The sequence below is a fragment of the Trachypithecus francoisi genome, unplaced genomic scaffold, assembly GCF_009764315.1.
Source record: "Trachypithecus francoisi isolate TF-2019V2 unplaced genomic scaffold, Tfra_2.0 Lachesis_group17, whole genome shotgun sequence".
Lineage (NCBI taxonomy): Eukaryota > Metazoa > Chordata > Mammalia > Primates > Cercopithecidae > Trachypithecus > Trachypithecus francoisi.
In genome coordinates this window covers 87,707,848-87,726,101 of record NW_022681462.1, presented here as the reverse complement: position 1 = coordinate 87,726,101, position 18,254 = coordinate 87,707,848, and the positions used below count along the sequence as shown (strand labels likewise).

The following is an 18,254-nucleotide window of genomic DNA, read 5'->3' as shown; positions in this document are numbered from 1 at the left end:
TTAGACATCTAATCATTCTCCAAATTCCCTTGTACCTGTTTGTAGTCAATCCTTGCTCTCACCCCTAGTCCCAGGTAACCTCTGATCTGCTTTCTGTCTCTAAAGGATTTGCTTTTTGGGGGGAATTTCATGTAAATGTAGCCATACATGGTCTTCTGTGTCTGTCTTGCATTCACTTAGCGTGATGTTTTTGAGGTTCAGCCATTTTGGAGCACTTACCAGTAGGCTATTCCTTTTTATTTAGGATGATGCTTATTAGCAGCCATCTGACTGAACTGTCAAAACTCAGCTGACCACAAAAGTAAGGGTTTATTTCTGAACTTTTTACTCTGTTCCAGTGATCTCTAGGTTGTACCAGTACCACATTGTCTTGATTGTTGTGACTTTATGGCAATTTCTGAAATTAGGCAGATATTCAACTTTGTCCTTCTTTTTAAAAATTGTTTTGGCTACTCTAGGTCCTTTGCATTTCCATACACATTTTAGGATGTTTGTTAATGTCTCCAAAAAGCATGCTGAAATTCTGCATTGAATTATAAGATCAATTTTGAGTAAATTACCAGTTTTTTTTTTTTAAGTCTTTTTTCTCTGATTTCATTTTGGATAGTTTCCATTGTTATATCTTTAAGTTCACTAATTTTTTCTTTTCTTTCTTTTTTTTTTTTTTGAGACGGAGTTTCGCTCTGTCGCCCCGGCTGGAGTGCAGTGGCCGGTTCTCAGCTCACTGCAAGCTCCGCCTCCCGGGTTTATGCCATTCTCCTGCCTCAGCCTCCGAGTAGCTGGGACTACAGGCGCCCGCCACCTCGCCCGGCTAGTTTTTTGTATTTTTTAGTAGAGACGGGGTTTCACCGTGTTAGCCAGGATGGTCTCGATCTCCTGACCTCGTGATTCGCCCGTCTCGGCCTCCCAAAGTGCTGGGATTACAGGCTTGAGCCACCGCACCCGGCCAATTTTTTCTTTTCTTTCTTTTTTTTTTTTTTTGAGACGGAGTTTCGCTCTGTCGCCCCGGCTGGAGTGCAGTGGCCGGTTCTCAGCTCACTGCAAGCTCCGCCTCCCGGGTTTATGCCATTCTCCTGCCTCAGCCTCCGAGTAGCTGGGACTACAGGCGCCCGCCACCTCGCCCGGCTAGTTTTTTGTATTTTTTAGTAGAGACGGGGTTTCACCGTGTTAGCCAGGATGGTCTCGATCTCCTGACCTCGTGATTCGCCCGTCTCGGCCTCCCAAAGTGCTGGGATTACAGGCTTGAGCCACCGCACCCGGCCAATTTTTTCTTTTCTTTTGACCAAGTCTGGCTCTGTCGCCCAGGCTGGAGTGCAGTGGTCGGATCTCAGCTCACTGCAAGCTCCGCCTCCCAGGTTTATGCCATTCTTCTGCCTCAGCCTCCGGAGTAGCTGGGACTACAGGCGCCCGCCACCTCGCCTGGTTAGTTTTTTGTGTTTTTTTTAGTAGAGACGGGGTTTCACCGTGTTAGCCAGGATGGTCTTGATCTCCTGACCTTGTGATCCACCTGTCTCGGCCTCCCAAAGTGCTGGGACTACAGGCTTGAGCCACCATGCCCAGCCTAATTTTTTCTTCTGTAATTTCTAATCTGCTGTTTATCACATCTAGAGTTTTTTTTTTTTTTTAAATCTCAGACACTGTAGTTTTCATCTCTGGAAGTCTGACTTGGGTTTTATTTATATCTTCCATGGCTCTACTTAACATGTTCAAGCTTCCTCTTGCTTCTTGAACATACAGAATTTTATAATTTATAATTGCTTTAATGTCTCTGTCTACTAATTCTATCATCTGTGTAATTTCTGAATTTTTGATTGGCTGATTTTTCTCTTCATTACAGGTTGTATTTTCCGATCTCTTTGCATACCTGGTAGTTTTAAAAATCAGATTCCAGACCTAGTGAATTTTACTTTGTTAGGTGTTGGATTTTTTTTCTACTCTTTTAAATATTTTTGACCTTTGTCTGGGGTGTGGTTAGGTTACATGGAAACAGGTTAATTCTTTAGGTCTTGTGCCTAATGAGACAAGAGCAGAGTTTAGGCCTTATGAATTTGGCCCACTACCGAGGCAAACCATCTCTGAGTATTCTACCTGATACCCCCTGAATTACAAGGTTTTCTACTCTGGCTGGTAGGAAGAGGAACTGGTCCCGTGTGAACTTTGAAGATTGTTCCCTCTTAGCTTTTCAGGTGGTTTTCTCTGGCCTTGATTTGTACACACATACATGCATGCCTGCAAGCGGGCAGCAGCTCTCAGCTGAATGGGACCCTCTGCATATCCTACAATTCTCTGGGTAGTGCTGTCCTCTCTGGTATTGTGCCCTGCTACCTCTAGGTGCTTTGGCTTTCCCAGACTGCCAGCTCTACCTCCTCAGCTCAGGGAAATGGCCTGGCTCCTACTGGATTCTCCCTCCCTGCAGCACAGTCTGGACAATCTCAAGAACTACTGCTGAACGTACTTTGTCTGTTTTTTGTTTATTTGTTTCAGATGGGAAAATAAATCTGGTCCCTGTTATTCCTTTGGCCAAAAGTAGATATCCATAACAATTTAAAAGAGTAAAATGTTTTTTAAAAAATGTTTAGTGCTAGCACTCTGTTTTTTTTTCGTTTTTTTTTTTTTCCTGACAAAACACATCTCACAGTTAAATACTTTTAAGGCAGAAAAAGTTATGAAGGCGCAAAAAAAGGATGCCATAGTATGACTGCCCATAATTTAGTATAATTCCTTTACATCTTTATAAAATCCTGTAAGATTCCGTGACCTGCTTCTTTCACTCAACATTACATCATAAACATGTTTCTATGTCCTTGATGTCTCTTTGCAAATATGTGCATATATGCCTGTGTAATATCTACTGTGTTCTGCCACTATTAATGTAATTTTTTTGTTATTTTTAATACAATGATTTTTTTTCTCTTTTTACTTGGTTTATTTGGTTAAATAAAAAAAAATCATTATATTTGCCAGAGACGTAGTTAATTTACTCTTTTTTTATTACAGGCTACTTTTTTTTGAGACCGAGTTTTGCTCTTGTTCCCAGGCTGGAGTGCAATGGTGTGATCTCTGCTCACTACAACCTCTGCTTCAAGCATTTGGGTTCAAGTAATTCTCCTGTCTCAGCCTCCTGAGTAGCCGGGATTACAGGCACATGCCACCATGCCCAAATAATTTTTGTATTTTTAGTAGAGATGGGGTTTCATCATATTGGTCAAGCTGGACTTATCTATCTCCTGACCTCGTGATCCGCCCACCTCGGCCTCCCAAAGTGCTGGGATTATAGGCGTGAGCCACCGTGACCGGACTTACAGGCTACAATTTTATTTTTATTTATTTTTATTTTTTATTTTGTTTTTTTGAGACGGAGTCTCGCTGTGTCGCCCAGGCTGGAGTGCAGTGGCGCGATCTCGGCTCACTGCAAGCTCCGCCTGAGCCTTCGAGTAGCTGGGACTACAGGCGTCCGCCACGATGCCCGGCTAATTTTTTGTATTTTTAGTAGAGACGGGGTTTCACCGTGTTAGCCAGGATGGTCTCGATCTCCTGACCTCATGATCCGCCCCCCTCGGCCTCCCAAAGTGCTGGGATTACAGGCTTGAGCCACCGCGCCTGGCTACAATTTTAAAACTATTTCAAATTTTTTGTGAAAGTTGACCTAACTTCAGACTTTACAGTTTTTTCTTTCACTAGATAGGGTTTATTTTTGGTAAAGATTATATAAATGAAGCTACATATTTTCTCCTTGCTGCTTTCTCTATATGTAAGGTAAGTAATTTTGATTTAGAATATATGGGTCTCCATTTTTTTTTCTTTTTCTATTCTTTTTTTTCTTTTTGAGACAGAGTTTCATTCTTGTTGCCCAGGCTGGAGTGCAATGGTGTAATCTCGACTCACCACAGCCTCCGCCTCCTGGGTTCAAGCAATTCTCCTGCCTCAGCCTCCTGAGTAGCTAGGATTACAGACATGTGTCACCATGGCCAGCTAATTTTGTATTTTTAGTAGAGTCAGGGTTTCTCCATGTTGGTTAGGCTGGTCTCGAACTCCTGACCTCAGGTGACAACTTGCCTTGGCCTCCCAAAGTGCTGGGATTACAAGCATGAGCCACTGCGCCCAGCATCCATTTTTTTTTGTTTTTCTTTTTCTTGTTTTTTGAGATGGAGTCTCACTCTGTCGCCCAGGCTGGAGTGCAGTGGTGTGATCTCGGCTCACTGCAACCTCTGCCTCCCAGGTTCAAGTGATTCTCCTGCCTTGGCCTCCCGAGTAGCTGGGACCTGGGACTACAGGCGTGCGCCACCATGCCTGGCTAATTTTTTGTATTTTTAGTAGACACGAGGTTTCACCATGCTGGCCAGGCTGGTCTCGAACTCCTGACCTCGTGATCCATCTGCTTCGGCCTCCCAAAGTGCTGGGATTACAGGTGTGAGCCACGGCACCCGCTTTTTTTTTTTTTTTTTTTTTTTCCTGAATGACTCTAGAGGGTGGGTTTTTTGTTTTTGTTTTGCCACCATCTTCACTTCTAATGTCTTTGCATTAACCCTCCATTTTAAACTATTTTGGTTGTGATCCTTAAAAGAAAAATGTCTTGTATTAATGTGTTTTTAACCTCATTTATGATGAAATTAATTTCTTTTAGAAAAAATATAGCCTTGGTGTGGTGGCTCATGCCTGTAATCCTAGTGCTTTGGGAAGCAAAGGCGGGAGGATGGCCTGAGGCCAGGAGTTTGAGACCAGCCTGGGCAACATAGTGAGATCTGTTTCTATAAAAAAATAGAATAGTTGGCCGGGCGCGGTGGCTCAAGCCTGTAATCCCAGCACTTTGGGAGGCCGAGACGGGCGGATCACGAGGTCAGGAGATCGAGACCATCCTGGCTAACACGGTGAAACCCCGTCTCTACTAAAAATACAAAAAATTAGCCGGGCGAGATGGCGGGCGCCTGTAGTCCCAGCTACTTGGGAGGCTGAGGCGAGAGAATGGCGTAAACCCGGGAGGCGGAGCTTGCAGTGAGCTGAGATCCGGCCACTGCACTCCAGCCTGGGCGACAGAGCGAGACTCCGTCTCAACAAAAAAAAAAAAAAAAAAAAAAAAAAATAGAATAGTTAGCCAGGCACAGTGGTACATGCCTGTAGTTCTAGCTACGCATGAGGCTGAGGTGGCAGGATCACTTGAGACCAGGAGTTGGACACTGCAGTGAGCCATGATCATGCCACTCATGGGCAAGAGAGCAAGACCCTGTCTCAAAAGAAGAGGAAAAAAAAAAAAAAGAAAAGAAAAAACAGAAAAAGAAAAATATGTATGTGAGAGGGACAAGATGCTTATCGTATTCTGGATATTACTTTGTGGGGTCAACAGTAAACAATAAATAAGAGACTCCAAGTACAAGAGCAAGCTTTTTGATACTTCTTTCTGGCCTCATCTCACATTCTACCTGTCCATGTTGGAATGAACAGTTTCCCTTGTGACTTTTTTGTTGTTTGTTTTGTTGTTGTTTTTAGTGTTGGTCTTTTAATTTTATTATTTTAAAAAAGACTTAATTTTTTAGAGAAGTTTTAGGTTCAAAACAAAGCTGAGTAGATGGTACTGAGATTTCCTAACTTTAGACTTTACAGTTTTTTCTTTCACTAGATAGGGTTTATTTTTGGTAAAGATTATGTAAATGAAGCTACATACCCCTTCTCCACTCACTCACATGTATAGCCGTCTTCATTATCAACATACCCCAGAGTCCATAGGTTACATCTGGGTTCACTCTTGGTATTGTACATTCTATGGGTTTGGACAAATGTATGATATGTACCCACCATTATAGTATCATAGAGGGTGGTTTCATTTCTCTCAAAATCCTCTGTGAAATGACTGAGTTTTAGTAGAAAGAACTAGCCTGTGGGTAATGAATTAGAGGAATACTTAAGAGTTCTGGTCCCAGTTCTGCTACTACACTGGACCTTGGATAACTTCCATCAATCAGATAATCTAGTTCTTCTAGATGAAAAATTTTACAGTTCTATCTTTGCCTAGACTATGTTTGTTTTTGTTTTCTTAGACAGAGGCTTGCTCTATTGCCTGGACTGGAGTGTAGTAGTGTGATCTTGGCTCTCTGCAACCTCCGCCTCCTGGGTTCAAGCAATTCTCCTGCCTCAGCCTCCTGAGTAGCTGGACTACAGGCGCCCACCCCCACACCCAGCTAATTTTTGTATTTTTAGTACAGACGGAGTTTCACCATGTCGGCTAGACTGGTCTCAAACTCCTGACCTCAGGTGATCCGCCTGCCTTGGCCTCCTAAAGTGCCGGTATTACAGGTGTGAGCCACCGTGCCCAGCCAGCCTAGACTATGTTAAGTCTCCCTGCTAGACCGACCATAACTAGCACTGCAGACACGTAACAGTGGCAACTAGAATTAGAATTCATACTTTCATTAATTTATTTCTTCAAAGATTCATTGAGCATCTATTCACTGTGAGACCACTGTGCTAAGCACTGGAGAAACAATGGTTAAAAAGGTCACACTCTGCTCATGTAAGGAATTTGCTATTTAAAAGAGAGACACCTAGGTTAACAAGTGGTTTTAAGATAATCATAAAGTACTTTATGATTTATGATTAGGAGTGTCCAGGAAGACTCTGCAGGGGAGATATATCTGAAAGGAGGGAAGAATAGGAATGAGAAGTAAAGGAAGAATACTTTAGATAGAGTACAGAGAATGTACAAAGCCCCTGGAAGTAAAAGAGAACAAGGTCTGTGCTGTTTCTCAGAACTCAGAAAGTTTACTGTAGCTGGAACACAGAACTATAAAAGGGAATGTGGAGTTGATGAGCCTAGGTTTGTACAACTTAAGTTTGGGGTGTTGGTTGAAAATGCAAGTATGTGCATCCAGTAGGCAGCTGTACATATGAGCTGAGAGATACTGTTTAGAGATAGAGAATAAAGTCACTAGCATGTAAAGGTCCCTGAAACCCCAAAAGGAGATGAGATCACTGAGAAGGAATAGGTGGAAGAGGATTTTATTGTAGTTCACAGAAAAGAGGTTTTTAAATGGGCTTCAAGGAATCCATGAAGTGGGCAGATACACTAAAGAAGCCAATTTCTCATATTTACTTTGAATACTGCGTTAATAGACAACAATTTCTAAATGTCTGATTCTGTTCTTGCACACTCATCATCATAGCATGGTAGCCTAGAAGTTTCTTGCTTTCAGAAATACAAGAAAACTTACTCTGCCATTACTATGACTTACATGTTCCTTTATTTACTTGGGGCCTATATTAATCAGAAAGAGGTGAAAGCAAAGGATATAAAGTAAAGCTAATGCAGTTATTCATTGGTTTTACTGTCATCACTTAACACAGAAATCAGCAAGCTTTTTCTGCAAAGGGCCAGATAATACATGTTTTCAGTTTTGCAGGCCATAAAGTTTCTTTAACAACTACTCAACTCTTCTATGTGAAACCAGCCATAGATAATACATAGAGCAGTAAGTATGGCTGTGTTCCAGTAAAACTTTATTAACCAAAACAAGTGGGCTGGATTATGGACCTTAATTTGTCAAACCTGGAAACATGTTGGGAACACATATATTTTGGTACTTTCTATTTCTTAGGAATAGAAGCATAAAACCAACAAAGGCCAAAGAGCCCTTCTATCTGGATTTCCTTAAGCCAAAATAAACTGTTTTTGTTTTTGAAAAGGCTGGAAGTTTTCCAGAACTTGATTTTGTGCCAACACAAAACCTGGTCCTCTACCAGACTGCCGATCAATTTGGAGCAAGTTTATAATTAAGAGTGGTGACAGAAATTTAAAATATTGCATCTTTAAACGTTCTTACTCTTTCCAGAAAAGCTAAACATTTTTCCAGTATTATTTTGAAGCAGTCCATGGAAGAACTGACAGCCCTGCCATTTCATTTCAGTTTGCAACTGGATGAAACTGCTGTTCTCTTCACTGCACACAGCTTCTGGGTTTTGTTTGTAGTATGAATGCTGACTTTATAAAAAGCAAATTATTATTTTGTGAAAATATTTTTGTCAATCAAAAGTTGGTCTGGAAGAAAAACCCAGGCACCAGATACTCATGATAGGTGGCAACACATCTTTCCCATCATGGTACGGGGAAAGAGGAAGCTCCACCCACTCCATTATTTCAGCTCACTTTGTTCTATGCTGACACAACTCAGATCAAAGACTAGACGCACAACTGTCAAAGAAACTTGTCAATTTCATGAGAACTGGGGCCCTGAAGGCCCACCTTTCCAGGTTGCTTTGTCAAGGAATGAAAGCAGGATATAAAGTCCTCCTTTCTTGACTTTCCGGAGAAAACTTTAAAGTGCATGCCTGAAAATGGACAGAAATACTACTTCTATTTTTTTTTTTTTGAGACGGAGTCTCGCTCTGTCACCCAGGCTGGAGTGCAGTGGCCGGATCTCAGCTCACTGCAAGCTCCGCCTCCCGGGTTCCCACCATTCTCCTGCCTCAGCCTCCCGAGTAGCTGGGACTACAGGCGCCCGCCACCTCGCCCGGCTAGTTTTTTGTATTTTTTAGTAGAGACGGGGTTTCACGGTGTTCGCCAGGATGGTCTCGATCTCCTGACCTCGTGATCCGCCCGTCTCGGCCTCCCAAAGTGCTGGGATTACAGGCGTGAGCCACCGCGCCCGGCCATACTTCTATTTTTTTAATAGAAAAAAATCCTTAGAATAATTTCATGAGGAATTTATTAATGTTTGGCTTACTTCTAGTTAGTTTTTTCCCCTGATGCAGGAGATAAATATTTTGATTTAGGGCTCTGCAATCAGTATCAGGAATGCTGCTAAAAACCCATTTGCTGTTTTAGTCAGGTTGTCATTTTGGAGGAGGAATGGGGATGCAGATAACTACATAAGTCTTCTACTATTGGAGGAAGTACTTCTGCAAGCTAAAGTGAAAAAGCTTTGTCAAATTCTTTGCATACAGAAATTGTAAGACACATGGAAACAAAACCCTTTTGAAGGCCACACTCTTGTTCAGGCAACCATATAATTAAAATATGGATTTATAATCCTTTTCTTGCCCACACAGATAGCGTCAGTGATATAAACCAGCCAAAGATGACTTCATTGTCTTGAAGACAAAGAAACTGATGTGGCATAATTTTGATTAAAATCTCTTTGAAAGTTCTGGTGCTCTCTGGCACTAATCTTTAGATACTTAATTTGATAGTCAAAGGATTTTAGTACTTGCTACCATCACAATGGAAACTCTAAATTGATTTGGCTGTCAAAACTGATAAGCATACTGCCATGTCAAAAATATCTGTATAACTCAAGTCAAACAGCAGCTTTCTCATTGAAATTCATTTTTTTTTTTTTTTTTTTTGAGACGCAGTCTCGCTCTGTCGCCCAGGCTGGAGTGCAGTGGCCGGATCTCAGCTCACTGCTCACTGCAAGCTCCGCCTCCCGGGCTGAGGCCATTCTCCTGCCTCAGCCTCCCGAGCAGCTGGGACTATAGGCGCCCGCCACCTCGCCTGGCTAGTTTTTTGTATTTTTTAGTAGAGACGGGGTTTCACCGTGTTAGCCAGGATAGTCTCGATCTCCTGACCTCATGATCCGCCCGTCTCGGCCTCCCAAAGTGCTGGGATTACAGGCTTGAGCCACCACGCCAGGCGAAATTCATTTTTAAGGAGTCTTAAAATTTACCTATTTTCTTTCATTTATATAATCAAGGGATTTATTTCAATTATTTTTCAGGAATTGACAATTAATTTTGCATAAAAGTCTGATTAAACAGAGTCGACTAATCAAGTGTGTATCACTGCCATTACCTATTAGAATCTCAAAGTGACAGAAAAGAAATAAGAAAAGATATTATCACCCAGGACAAAGAGAATGGAAGTCAGTGCCAAAGAAAGATTAAAAAAGAAAAAAGCTTTTGGAAGCCAGAAAGTTGACTGAGGCTGGAGAGGAAGCTGCAACAGCAGCAGCTGAGAGTGATGACACCAATGAGTAGTCTGAGATACCCTATGGAGATAAATTATCCTTGTGCAAATTGGCAAAAACAAAATCTCACACACAATGAAAAAACTACATGCGAATTTTGAATTAATGTACTAAAATCCATTGTGTGGGGAATGCTTTCATTGAATTCTCATAGAGATCAATGAGAGAAATTAAAAAATAAGAGAACAGGCCGGGTGTGGTGGCTTACCTGAGGTCAGGAGTTCAAGACCAGTCTGAGCAACATGGTGAAACCCTGTCTCTACTAAAAATACAAAAATTAGCTGGGCGTGGTGGCGCATGCCTGTAATCCCAGCTACTCGGGAGGCTGAGGCAGGAGAATCACTTGAGCCCAGGAGGTGGAGGGTGCAGTGAGCTGAGATTGCGCCACTGCACTCCCAGCCTGGATGACACAGCGAGACTCCGTCTAACAAAAAAGAAAAAAAAAAAAAAGGGAATGTACTTTGTATACAAAATGCCCAAAATTTTAGAGTCAGACAGGTCCTTACAGATCCTCTAATTCAATCATCTCAGTTACAAAAGGGAGATAAGCCTCAAATCAGTCAATCATTTAGTGTCAAAAGCTGAGTCTGAATCCTGGGTCTCCAGATTCCCATGTCAGTATCTTTCCTCTTCCACACACTGTTTTAATGTCCGAGAAAGGACATGAAGATGGAGAGAGACCTAAGCCTGTATGGATTACTTAGAACAACATAAAGTGGTGACCCTCCTACCTGCTCCTGGATACTGGAAGACATTCTGCTGTATCTGAGGATTGATTCCAGTGCCAAACTGTCCTCCCATGTTTCCTGTCATGCCTCTGCTCACCATGCTGTTGCGGTTGGCCAAGGATGCTTCAGGATTTGCTGCTAGTTGTGAAAACGGGCTGGTAGAAGCAGGTGGGGTTCCTGGATTTGTACCATAGTTTGGTGGATAGGGGAATTGCTGTGGAGCACCCTGAGGAAGACGGGGGTTCCCCATTTGAACTGGTAGTCCAGATGAGGGAGGGAGGTTGTTCCCAAAGCTTTGTTGCCTCATAAGCATGGCTCTTTGCTGCTGTATTAGCTGCCTCTGTCGGTGCTGTTGACTGTACAATTCCCGCTGACGTTGTGCCAACATTTGAGCATTCAGGGGTGGCTGAAAAGCAGGAAAAAACTCACTTACTAAAATTATTATAATCACTGTCTATCCTGGAGAGTTTATTGGATTAAAACCTACTTTCGTGGAGCAATAAAGTACATAGCAATTATCACTGTACAAGGGAAACTAAAAAAAGGAACGAAAGCCTCTTAAGTAACACACACAGGAGAAAAAATGAATTAAGTACATTTTACAGACTAAAAGTAGTCAAGAAATGCTAAACAATATCTGACCATTATAAACGAGCACGTAAATTCTTTTTTTTTTTTTTTTTTTTTTTGAGGCGGAGTCTCGCTCTGTCGCCCGGACTGGAGTGCAGTGGCCGGATCTCAGCTCACTGCAAGCTCCGCCTCCCGGGTTTACGCCATTCTCCTGCCTCAGCCTCCCGAGGAGCTGGGACTACAGGCGCCCGCCACCTCGCCCGGCTAGTTTTTTGTATTTTTTTTAGTAGAGACGGGGTTTCACTGTGTTAGCCAGGATGGTCTCGATCTCCTGACCTCGTGATCCGCCCGTCTCGGCCTCCCAAAGTGCTGGGATTACAGGCTTGAGCCACCGCGCCCGGCCCTGAGCACGTAAATTCTCAATTAAAAGTCACACAGAACTGAAAAATTCAAAGACAGTATATATTGATTAGTATTATAATATTGGCCATGAACATTATTAAGAGAAACATGAAGACCATAAGGAGGTGGAAGAAAATGTGCTTAATTACTTCTGTCCTATCCTTCATTAGATCATTAGAAGACTTTTTCAATTCCAAAAATTTTACTGTGTTTCTGGTAAGGAGAAACCTAGTTTTCCTCTTTCCTCACTGAGATCATTATCTGACTTTATTTAAATGAATAAAATGTGATTATAGGTGATTTTAATTTTCTTCATCATACTTTTCTGTATTTACCAAATTATCTACAATGAATGTGTATTACCTTTACAATTAGAAAAAACCTACAAATACCATTAAAAAAGGAAGATTCAGAAATCTAGGATCCAATGCCTAAGAAATCATCACTTAAAAAGAAAATAAGTAGAAATAAAATAGTAAAAAAAAAATAAATGAAAACAGCTATGTTGTATTATTATTGGAGTTTCAGATTATTCCAGGCATTAGTGTAAGTGGTTTAACAGTTGTAATATTATGGATGAGGAAAAAAGTGGTCAAATTAGGTTAAAATCACTTTTTCAATATAAGATGGCAATATCAATAAAGCCTTCTTTGGAAAATGTCAATTCAGATTGAGAATCTGGTTAAAGCATACAGCTCTTGCCAACTACATACAGTCTAATCTAGAAAACACTATGAAATAAGACTTTCTGAAAGGAATTATCTTTACGTGAATCCAAAAGTGGGGTCTTGTTTCCTTACAACCTAATTACTCCTGAAATAGCTAGCACTAAGATTGATAAATTTTAAGAGAGAGAAACTGAAATCTGGATCCATGAAGATGTCAATATCTGCTGCTTACCAACAGCTTCAGTCAATACAGTCACGTGATGCATAAAGACATTTCAGCAATAAGGCATTTTAGTAATAAGACATTTCAGTTGCACACGACGGACCAAATTCGGTGGTCCCATAAGGTTATAGTACTACAGTATTTTACTGTACCTCTTCCATGTTTAGGTATGTCTTGATATACAAATACCATAACAACTGACTACAGTGTTCAGTACGGTAACATGCTGTACACGTTTGTAGCCTAGGAGCAATAGGATATACACATAGCCAGGATGTATAAGTAAGCTATACCATGTAGGTTTGTGTAAATACACTCTATGACATTTGCGCAATTACAAAGTTGCCTAAAAACACATTTTTCAGAACATATCCCTGTCTTTAAGTGATACATGGCTGTATTTATCCCTTTAATAATACAGGTGCTGGCTTCCTGTATTTGCCCCTACTCCATCTAGTTCCATATTGTGGAGAGGAAAAGAGTACTGTCTGAATCCTCTAAAATTCCTTATCTCCCAGACTTTTACATCAACTTTGTTATGAAATAAAAGTAAGTAGTTGAAACAAAAAATTTTTAAGTATGTATGGGGGTAAAGTAGGGAGTGAGTACTAGGTAACATTTAGAAGTCCACCTAGTTCTTTTTTATGTTTAAAGTTCTAATGGCGCTGGGTTTATTAAAAAAGGGATTTAAAAAATAAATAAAAGTTAGAAAATGCTGATGTTCAGACTGAATATAGTACACAAGATAGTTAAGACAGCTTAGCAATGTGACTGGGTTTTGATCAGGTTTCGGGTACCGTTCACATAGTTTCATATCAGAGGCTTCCTGTTACTGGTGCTATTCACTACAGCAATAAGAGCTTTTTCTACTTAGTCATCTGGTATCCAATAACAATGACAATAATAACAATAAAACAAAACAAAGCACCATTTGCTTAGATCAAATATCAGTAAGAGGTACCAAATGTAATTATTAATTCATTCTAGAAGAAAACTACACTACAAACATCATTAAAAGATCAGCTCACAGACCAGTTCAAAGACACTCAAGTCAACACTTTATGAAACCCTGTGTGGGTTAAAGAAGTACTAATAGCGTCTGGTTTTCTCACATTACCTGAGGTGTAATTTGCTGTTGCATGCCTGATCTCATATTGATGCCAACAGGAGCAGTTGCTGCAAACTGGTTTAAGATAGCTTGCCGATTTTGGTGTATCAACTAGAGAAAAATGGAAACAGTAAGATACCATATTTCTACACACAAGCACAACACTGGCCTTAGAAAGTAACACAAACTTTCTATTGACTGCTAAAAAGTTTTAGTGTTGCAGGTTTGGTAAAATTATTTCCTATGTTTATTTTCCAAAAGGCCGGTAGTTTCCAACATTCATAAAACACTTATTGCCTCCAAAACACTATGGCAAAGTATTTAAAAGTGGGATACACACACACTGCACTCCAGCCTAGGTGACAGAGCGAGACTCTGTCTCAAAAACAAACAAACAACAACAACAAAAACACGTTAATAGTTATTTTAGATAACTGCTGTAATGGAGACGAAGAAATACCAGCCTTAGGTCTTAAAATATTATAAATGTAAAAGCAGGCATACAATAAGGGCACATTTTACAAAGGTCTAAAAGATGAAGGGAAAGTTGAGCAAGCTGGATGGTATTCTCACTTGGAGGTACTATATCTGGTGGATACATATTTGGGGAAAATCCAATACAATTTCATTAGCTAGACAGTATTATGTAAGAAACAAACGGTCTGAAAAAATGGATTATTTATTTAACTAGAAAAAGTAATTACTTTAGACCAGTTTCCCAAATTGGTATGCTAAAAAACATTGTTCTGCAGGATATTAATAGATGTGCTGGGAAAACAGCATTCTGTGCTGTATTAAGTATTGGAAATGATGGGTTACACAAGGTAAAATAGATTTATTTACTGCAGAAATTTTATAAGCCTTTAATTGGCCAAAAGCACATTGTGGATCTCCAAGAAGGGATATACTATGCAATTTATTTATCATGAACCCTTTTTTCTGACATTTAACCATTAACACCCATCTCCCAGAACAATTTTCTATGAACACTGGTTTGGAAGATCAGTCTAGACCAGGATTAGGTTCCAGGTCACAGGCATGCCAGGCATGCCTTAACTGTATCTGATAACAGAAGAAGCATTCTTGGAAATGAGATTTTCTTGCAAACAGTCTATAGCTTAAAACATTTCTTCCTCAATAATTTGATATGAATCAACTATTCAGGAAGATAACAGTAACAATAATATTAATACTATTTTATGTTTATATGATACCTTGTATAACACAAATTATATGTATATATCATACATTAATATATTTCAATATATTATACATAAACTAGAAAGCCTACGAAAGTTTTCTAAGAATCCAAAGAGCTATGAACGTGATTAAATCTCTTGTCACCAAATAGCTCAACTCTTAATTCTAGCTTCAGTCATTTTCTGACTCCCATTAGATCAGAAAACAAACCAATTTTTGGGAAAAGCTCATTATAATATAAATGTTAAAATGACAACTCTAAGGCATTGTGGAATAAATTAAAACTTCTTTTTGAAGTTCTGAGTTACTTCCAAAAGAAAGATACCAACATTATAGTTTTAAAAGTCAAAAAGACTCTTAAATACCAAAACTGATATACTTCTTAAACTTGAAAGACCATGAACATAAATTTAAATAAACCAAGTTAATTTTATAAAGATTTACTTAAAAACTCAGTACATTCAAGATACTGTATAAAGTTTGCAGATTACAAAGGTGAGCAAATTCCTGTCCTTCTGGGAGTCCCCTACTGAGCGGCAAAAGCCAACGCACAACAGTAAAATGCACAGGTGCTTTGTCTGCAGAGACAGACACATCTACGGCAGCACAGAGACAGCAGCTCATTCAGCCTAGGGATGAAGACAGGGACCATGAAGCATGAGTGAGCTCAGCAGTCTTGAAGGATGAGAATGCGAGGTGGCAAGGAGGAGGGCAGAGTTAACTTGAGGCAGAGGGAACAGCAAGTATAAGAACAGGAGAGGAGGCAATGAGGACAGGTAAAAATACATTCCAAACATATAGCTTTATATGTTCTTTGAATTGTGAGATAATATACAAATGAAATAGGTAGGGATGGAGGAAAGATGTCTGACAAGTAGTAACAGGCTCTTTTTAAGAAGTAGAAGGAATTATTCTAAATAGCATAAATCTACAAGTACTATCTGTTATAGGAAACCTGATCTATTTCTATGCTTGAATTAACCCTTGTTCATTTTTTTCCTCCCCTTGACTATCTGTGTGTGCAACCTGACTAGTGCTGTGTATATCTGTCCTACTTTGACCTGCCTCTTTTCTTCAATTATTAAAATGCTTTGTTTTTTAACAAGTAGGTCAAGTTCCACTTCTTCCAACTAAGCCTTCCCAAAAGGATCACTACATTCCTTAGCTCCTTGGAAATCTTAACTTTCAGAGAGGTGGGGGATGGGAGGAGATTAGTTGTTAGTCCTTAGACACAAACACAGGTTAAAAGGCTTGTTGTAGAACACAAGGAAATGTGGGGCTTGTGGCCAGTGGAAGAGGGCAAACCCATTCACAAGTATAAAATAAACACACGCAGTTCAGGCTAGCTGTCACTTTATCTGCTGGAATGGATATTTTTCCCAATGCTTTACCAAGAAGTCCTTCTATAGGAAACCTAAAAGATGATTATCTAGCCTAGAGGTTCTCAACTAGGGGTTATTCTGCCAAACAAGGGACATTTGGCAAGACATTTTTGCTGATCACAACTTGGGGAGGAGGTACTGCTGACGTCTAGTGGGCAGAGGCAGCAATGCTGCTAAACATCCTTAATGCACACAACATCTCCCCCATATCAAGAATTATCCAGCCCCAAATGTTAAAGTGCCAAGGTTGAGAAACCCTGAGCTAGCTACTGCACAAATTCTTGCAAAGACAAAAGTATTCTTTAAAGAAGTTTCTTGTTCTATCAGGCATTTTCTATTGCCAGAAACCTGAAGGTAAAATGTTTGTCTTCTTTTCTGTCCTTTAATCCTAATTCTGTTTTCTGATCACTTCTATTCTCTACAATATATAAAAGATTACCAATGGTGATTCTTATAAAGTCAGATACATACATTTGTTCAGTACCCTAACACATACATATCTGGATTTCACTTGTTTTAAGATTGCTAACTATATCATATTTGTTTATGTGTCTCCCTGTCACTTTTTCTTTATATTATTCTCCTCTTGATAGTTTTGAAGATCATGATCCTTGCTGGGGAAGAAGAAAACAAAACTGGAGTAGAAAAATCGTATGTTTTGTCAGCTAATATGATACCATTTTCTTTTTCTTCTTCTTCTTTTTTTTTTCGTATGTTTTGTCAGCTAATATGATACCATTTTCTTTTTCTTCTTCTTTTTTTTTTTTTTGAGACAGAGCTTCGCTCTTGCCGCCCAGGCTGTAGTGCAATGGTGAGATCTCGGCTCACCGCAACCTCTGCCTCCTGGGTTCAAGCGATTCTCCTGCCTCAGCCTCCCAAGTAGCTGGGATTACAGGCATATGCCACCATGCCCGGCTAATTTTGTATTTTTAGTAGAGACAGGGTTTCTCCATGTTGGTCAGGCTGGTCTCGAACTCCCAACCTCAGGTGATCCACTCGCCTTGGCCTCCCAAAGTGCTGGAATTACAGGTGTGAGTCACCGTGCCCGGCCTTCTTTTTCATTTTTTCATTTTTTTATTATGATTTTTTCTGTCACCCAGGCTGGAGTGCAGTGGTGCTATCTCCGCTCACTGCAAGCTCCACCTCCCAGGTTCATGCCATCCTCCTGCCTCAGCCTCCCGAGTAGCTGGGACTACAGGTGCCCGCCACCACGACTGGCTAATTTTTTGTATTTTTAGTGGAGACGGGGTTTCACCGTGTTAGCCAGGATGGTCTCGATCTGCTGACCTCGTGATCCGCCCACCTTGGCCTCCCAAAGTGCTGGGATTACAGGCGTGAGCCACCGTGCCCGACCTATGATACCATTTTCTAAAAGCAGCAGGTCTACCCATTTTTGCTGTTGTTCTTTTTCCCGAAATATAATTTTAGATGTCCTTTATTGATATTATGGATACATTTCTTGGGTCTTTGCTCATTTGAGAAGCCAGTATTACACCTAATGGCTTGTAACTTTGTATTACTTTTTAATCATCGGCTCCTTCCTTCCTTTTTGCTGTTTTTTAACAGTCTCAACCAATACAGATATACTTGTTTCCTAAGATGTTTTTCATATCTCTCCTCCCAACTGGGGATTTATTCATAACTCTATAATTGAATTTAAAATGTTATAATCTTTTTACTGCTTTACACAAGGAGTAAAAAGTATATACCAGCCAGCGAGATACACTTAGGGTCAATAAATGATATCTATTTATACATTTTATTTTTTTAACATGTTTTTAAACTGATCTTAAAATTCACTAAAAAGAAACAAACTGGGCCGGGCGCGGTGGCTCAAGCCTGTAATCCCAGCACTTTGGGAGGCCGAGATGGGCGGATCACAAGGTCAGGAGATCGAGACCATCCTGGCTAACACGGTGAAACCCCGTCTCTACTAAAAAATACAAAAAACTAGCCGGGCGAGGTGGCGGGCGCCTGTAGCCCCAGCTACTCGGGAGGCTGAGGCAGGAGAATGGCGTAA

At 40.4% G+C, this 18,254-nt stretch overlaps 1 protein-coding gene across 7 annotated transcripts in view; it reads right to left on the bottom strand.

The window, feature by feature from the left end:
• NCOA1 (nuclear receptor coactivator 1) overlaps positions 1-18,254 on the bottom strand; it is a 282,993-nt gene that overhangs the window by 20,964 nt on the left and 243,775 nt on the right. For all 7 annotated transcript variants that reach the window (XM_033176431.1, XM_033176432.1, XM_033176433.1 and 4 more), the window contains 2 exons: positions 13,662-13,763; positions 10,685-11,087 (listed from right to left, as the gene is read on the bottom strand). In XM_033176431.1, the coding sequence (XP_033032322.1) occupies positions 10,685-11,087; positions 13,662-13,763 (505 nt within the window). The remainder of the gene's footprint in view (positions 1-10,684; positions 11,088-13,661; positions 13,764-18,254) is intronic.